The sequence below is a fragment of the Gekko japonicus genome, unplaced genomic scaffold (genome assembly GCF_001447785.1).
Source record: "Gekko japonicus isolate JY-2015 unplaced genomic scaffold, Gekko_japonicus_V1.1 scaffold1505, whole genome shotgun sequence".
NCBI classification, from domain to species: domain Eukaryota; kingdom Metazoa; phylum Chordata; class Lepidosauria; order Squamata; family Gekkonidae; genus Gekko; species Gekko japonicus.
In genome coordinates, this window is record NW_015169823.1 from 295,039 (window position 1) to 300,594 (window position 5,556).

The 5,556-nt window shown below is 48.1% G+C and overlaps 1 protein-coding gene across 1 annotated transcript in view; it reads right to left on the reverse strand.

Moving 5' to 3' along the window:
* Positions 1-734: 734 nt before the first annotated feature.
* The window catches only part of SHCBP1 (SHC SH2-domain binding protein 1), a 38,130-nt gene continuing 33,308 nt past the window's right edge, over positions 735-5,556 (reverse strand). The window contains exons 12-15 of the mRNA XM_015417220.1: positions 5,071-5,189; positions 4,073-4,159; positions 3,770-3,911; positions 735-1,110 (exon numbers count right to left, since the gene is read on the reverse strand). Coding sequence (XP_015272706.1) covers positions 797-1,110; positions 3,770-3,911; positions 4,073-4,159; positions 5,071-5,189 — 662 coding nt within the window. The 3' untranslated portion in view covers positions 735-796. The remainder of the gene's footprint in view (positions 1,111-3,769; positions 3,912-4,072; positions 4,160-5,070; positions 5,190-5,556) is intronic.

A 5,556-nucleotide genomic window follows, 5' to 3' on the forward strand; every position in this document is an offset into this window, starting at 1 on the left:
GCCGTGTTTGTCTGCAGAAGTAGTAAAGAGCAAGAGTCCAGTAGCACTTTAAAGACTAACAAAACATGTGGCAGAGGATGAGCTTTTGTGAGTCACTGCTGAAGACTGTGAGCAGTGACTCACGAAAACTCATACCCTGCCACATATTTTGTTAGTCTTTAAGGTGCTACTGGACTCTTGCTCTTTTCTAGCCAGTTTGGTGTGGTGGTTAGGAGCACAGACTCTAATCTGGGTAGACTAAAAGAATCCTTCGAGATTGCACATCCTTCAGAAGTCCAGACAGACCATCCAATCTATAAACAAGAGATCAAACAGCCATTTCCTAAATCTTTTATTTAAACACAGCTGAAATTGGTATACCACTGTTACATGGGAAGCAAACACAACCTTTGAGTCGTGGTTAAGATATTTTTTAAAATTTACATAATTGCCCACTTACCCCTTCCGGTAATGCCTAGAGCTTTATTTTATTTTTTTTATTTAAATGAGGGTGGGAGTGATATATTAGAGATAAATAATAAAATAAGTGAAGCACTGAAAAAAAGGAGAGGCTCATCAAAGAACTGCCACGGAACAAAGTTTCGTTGTCCTAGAGCGGCGGGCTCTAAACCCACCGTCCGGAATACGGGCTTCATTTGTGTATGGGGGAGGGGAGGTGGCGGTTTTAAAAACCAACAATAAATACACCAGGATCACACTGAAGCAAAAAAATGCACCAAACGAAAGGACGGAAGCCGCTGGGATTCTCTTAAGTCCTCTGGAATAAGACAGATGCTCTTAGGGCTGTTCCCGGAAGTCAATAAAGAAACGTGCCAAAGCTGCCTTTCCCGTTTCGCCTGAACTGGTTGCCCACGATGGACACAAACACTTCCTGAGACATCAAGTTGTCGTCCGCCTCCGTGATGCCCAGGTGACTCAGCCTTTTCTTGCACAGCTGCTTCTTCTTCAGAGACGCGGCCGAAAGTTCGTTTGCGATTTCGGAATTGCCCTTTGCGTGCTCCGAGGCGTCCCCTCCTGCGTAGAAGTCTAATCCCCCACTTGCCCGTTGGTGTAATTGCTCACCCACTATGCCGGCGACTTCGCCAGAGGCCTGGACATCGTCGGTCTTTCCTAAGTCAGAAACAAATAGCGACAGGAAGTACGTAAGGGTCTGAGCTGCCACCTTGCCCCCCAGCCTAACCGATGGTACAGAAAAGGGCAACTCGAATGATAAAAGGGTTGGAACACTTTCCCTATGAGGAAAGGTTAAGGCGCTTGGGCTCTTTAGCTTGGAGAAACGACGACTGAGGGGAGACACGATTGAGGTTTATAAGATTATGCATGGGAAAGAGCAGGTAGAGAAAGAGGTACTTTTCTCCCTTTCTCACAATACAAGAACTCGTGGGCACTCCATGAAATTGCTGAGCGGTCGGGCTAGAACGGATAAAAGGAAGTCCTTCTTCACCCAAAGAGTGATTAACACTTGGAATTCACTGCCACAGGAAGTGGTGGCAGCTACAAGCATGGACGGCTTCAAAAGGGAATTAGATAAGCATATGGAGCAGAGGTCCATCAGTGGCTATTAGCCACAAGGTATAGATAGGGACTCTGGGGCAAGTGATGCTCTGTCATCTTGGTGCTTGGGGGGGGGTCAACAGTGGGAGGGCTTCTAATGTCCTGGCCCCACTGGTGGACCTCCTGATGGCACTGGTATTTCTGGCCACTGTGTGATACAGAGTGTTGGACTGGATGGGCCTTTGGCCTGATCCAACATTGGCATCTCTTATGTTCTTATGTTCTTAAGATGGGCAACGGTCCAGTCAAGCCCAGAGATGTTACACCGTGGTTACTTTTTACTGTGGCTGACCAGCCCTGACCTGGATGACCCCGGCTAGCCTGATCCCGCCAGATCTCGGAAGCTAAGCAGGGTCGACCTTGGTTAGCGCTTGGATGGGAGACCACCGAGGAAGCCCAGGGTTGCTATGGAGAAGCAGGTAATGGCAAACCACCTCTGTGCATCTCTTGCCTTGAAAACCCAATGGGGGTCGTGATAAGTCGGCTATGCCTTGACAGCACCTCCCTCTTCCTTCCATGACTCAATAAGCACATAGAAAATACGTCCACTGGTGACCACCAGCCAGAAACGCAACCATCGGTGTCTTCTGGCTACCAGATGCCAAAAGCCAACACAGGCCCTGCTTCCTAGTTGGATCGTGGCAGATGGTCCTTTGCAGGGGGCGTTTAGTAGAAAAAGAGGTGCAGGAGCTCATTAGCACAACTTATTTGCATATACCACTCCCCCTGACATCACCAGAAGTGTGTCAGAAGGCAACACCCACCGCTCAGGCTCCACTGGTCTGTTTTGGATTGCTAGCTATTGGGGGGGGGGGAACGTGCAGATCTGCCCTCAAAGAGGAGGGAGATCTTGTACCTGAATAAAACTTGGTCTTAAAGATGCCACTGGACTGTTTTGGATTGCTAGCTATGGGGGGGGCAACGTGCAGATCTGCCCTCACAGAGGAGGGAGAGCTTGTACCTGAAGGCGGGCCTGGGGGGGTGTCTGCAACTTACCTGGCTGCTTCTTGCTCCTCGTGGCCCGACTGAGGGCTGCTGGGAGCAGGGGGTGGGGCTTGTTGCATGTGCCCACCCCCTGGGCTCCTTACTGCCGGAGCTCCGCTCCTGTGCGCTCCCGCAGGAAATGACCCCTGGTCCTTTGCTAAGCCAGGGTGGTGTAGTGGTTAAAGGGTTGGACGGTGCACTACAACCAGGTTCATTCAGTGGGTGACCTTGGGCCAGGCATTCTCTCGGCCCAGCCTACCTCACGGGGTTGCGATGAGGATAAAACGGGGTAAGAGAAACCATGTATACCCAACCCTGAGTTCCTTGGCGGAAGGCTGGGATAAAAGTGTACTAAGATATAACCAGGATGGCCCAAGTTAGCCTGACCTTCCTAAGCGGGGTCAGCCTTGGTTAGTACTTGGATGGGAGACCAGCAAGGAAGTCCAAGGTTGCGACGTACACAGAGGCAGGCAATGGTAAACCACCTCTGTTCATCTCTTGCCAGGAAAAGCTTATTGGATAAGTCGACTGTGACTTGGCAGCAGTTTCCACCAAGATATAAAGACAGTGATTAAATATATGCACCAAGTAGCCTATGAAGATAATCCCCATCTTGCTATAATGCATACTAGTAGGTCTGTCATCATTATTCCTTGACATAAAGGTAAAGTTAAAGGTTCCCTTGCTCGAAAGCCAGTCGAGTCTGACTCTAGGGTTGCAGTGCTCATCTCCGTTTCAAAGCCGAAGAGCCAGCGCTGTCCGAAGATGTTTCCGTGGTCATGTGGCCGGCATGACTAAACACCAAGGCGCACGGAACACTGTTCCCTTCCCACCTAAGTAGTACCTATTTATCTACTTGCAATTTCTTGCTTTTGAACTGCTAGGTTGGCAGGAGCTGGACCTAGAGACGGGAGCTCACTCCGTCATGCGGCAACCCGGGTCTCGAACTGCTGAACTACCGACCTTCCACAGCCTGCAGTTCAGCGTCTTAACCACTTGAGCCACCGCAGCGCCCCTTGACATAAAAGTGAGATAGAAATCAACCTCTGGATCGCGATCATGACCGGGAAAGGTTGACACACAAACCTGAAACAGATCCCATCTCCAGCACTGGCATATTTCTGAACGCAAGTTTTTAAAGTAAACTCTAGTCGTATCGCACATACTTTCAGTGGAAATTCTGCTGGACCGCCCACAATCGGCAACTGGTCTAAGACCGACTTATTCGTACCTTCAGAGTTTGCCGGAGTGCCTTCTGTTGCATCAGACGAGACAGCGGGCTTCACCAAGACGACCCCATATCCTTCATTATTATGAATCACATTGTTCACCAGGGTGATCTTGGGAACCTCATAATGTTCTTCCAAGAAGTCCTAAAAGCCAAGATTTTTTTTCAAAAACTGTATTAGAGACCTACCACACAAACATGTGAAGCTGCCCGTACTGAGTCTGACCACTGGTTTATCTAGCTTGGTTTTAAATACGCCGTCCAAAGAGCAATGCTTTTATTTGGGACACTCAGGCTAGCACTCACTTTTATGAGGATTCCCTCTTTGCAATGGTGTACGCCGTTCCCCATCAAGGTACACGTGCTCCCTGGATAAATTTCTACACCGGCACCCTGAAATTAAGAGTGGGGAAATGGCCGTTAGTTTAACAAAAGCACTTCTCAACATAGACCAAGGTAAAGGATTGGGTCCAATTACTCCCTTCCATGAAATGGGGAGCCTTCCTTCAACTGAGGAAGAGTCCTTCCGCCAGACAATGTCTTCACTTAGCAGAAAGGAGTCATTGGATCTGACCCAAGTGAACGAGTCACTGGATCCAACCCAAGTGTCACTATCTACGTATGCCACTGTAAGCTTCCTGAAAGACAAAAATGTCATGACTGACTCATCTAAATCTTGTACCATGGTGCACCGGGAGAATCAAAAGCTGTTTATAATATGACCAGGACGGGGGCATCAGCTCATCCACAAGCAACATAAAATTCTACTGGTCTAGCACAAAGTCCAAGTTCTTTGCATCACCTTTTCAATAGGGGGATTGGATAAACATATGGAGCAGAGGTCCATGAGTGGCAATTAGCCACAAGGTATAGATGGAACACTCTGTCTGGGGCAGTGATGCTCTGTATTCTTGGTGCTTGGGGGGCAACAGAGGGAGGGCTTCTGAAGTACTGGACCTGCTGGTGGACCTCCTGATGGCACCTGGATTTTGGCCACTGTGTGACACAGAATGTTGGACTAGATGGGCCACTGGCCTGATCCAACATGGCTTCTCTTATGTTCTTATGAATCTGAGTCCCATTTTGCAATTTGTTATCAAGGATAGAGACAGTAGAAGTTCCCCATGTTGTCCTTCACCCCGCCTAGCAGGAGCAACGCATTTTTGAAAATTAAAATAAAATATGTGCTCGTTGGCTTAACTTTTTCTCTTTTACATGCGGGTTCTACATAGCATTCGGTCCATCTGTTGAAATAACTCCCCCCCCAAAAAAGCCACCAGTCGATTAGTAATGTCAGCTTTTACCTTAGCCCCGTATAAATCCGAATTTTTCATCACAAGCTCAGCCGAAGTTCGAACAGCTACCCCTGTTGTCTCACACTGCAAGACGCAGTTCTCAAGCATGGTTTTCCCTTGGTGAACGCCTGAAAGAGCAAGATGTTTACTGGCTTACGCCATCAAGATCCTGATGTTACTGCAGCAGCTCCAGTGAATGTGAACAAAGAATTCTGGATGTTTCAACCACCCACATCTTTCTAACAAGCACGCACGTAGTATTAGTCATTATCTGACACTGGCGGTGGACAAATGGCTTTCCATTGACAAGTTATCACATTTGACTTGTTCTTGGGTGGTACAAAGGTTCTGTTGGCAGGTGATGCATGCGAGCCAGCACAGCTTAGAGTTACAGCATAATGCTGCAGCAAATCAGTAACAAGTAAACTTGTACCAATGGGGCACTGTATTATTTATTATTTATTAAACTGGAGTTATAGCCCACCCTTCCCTACA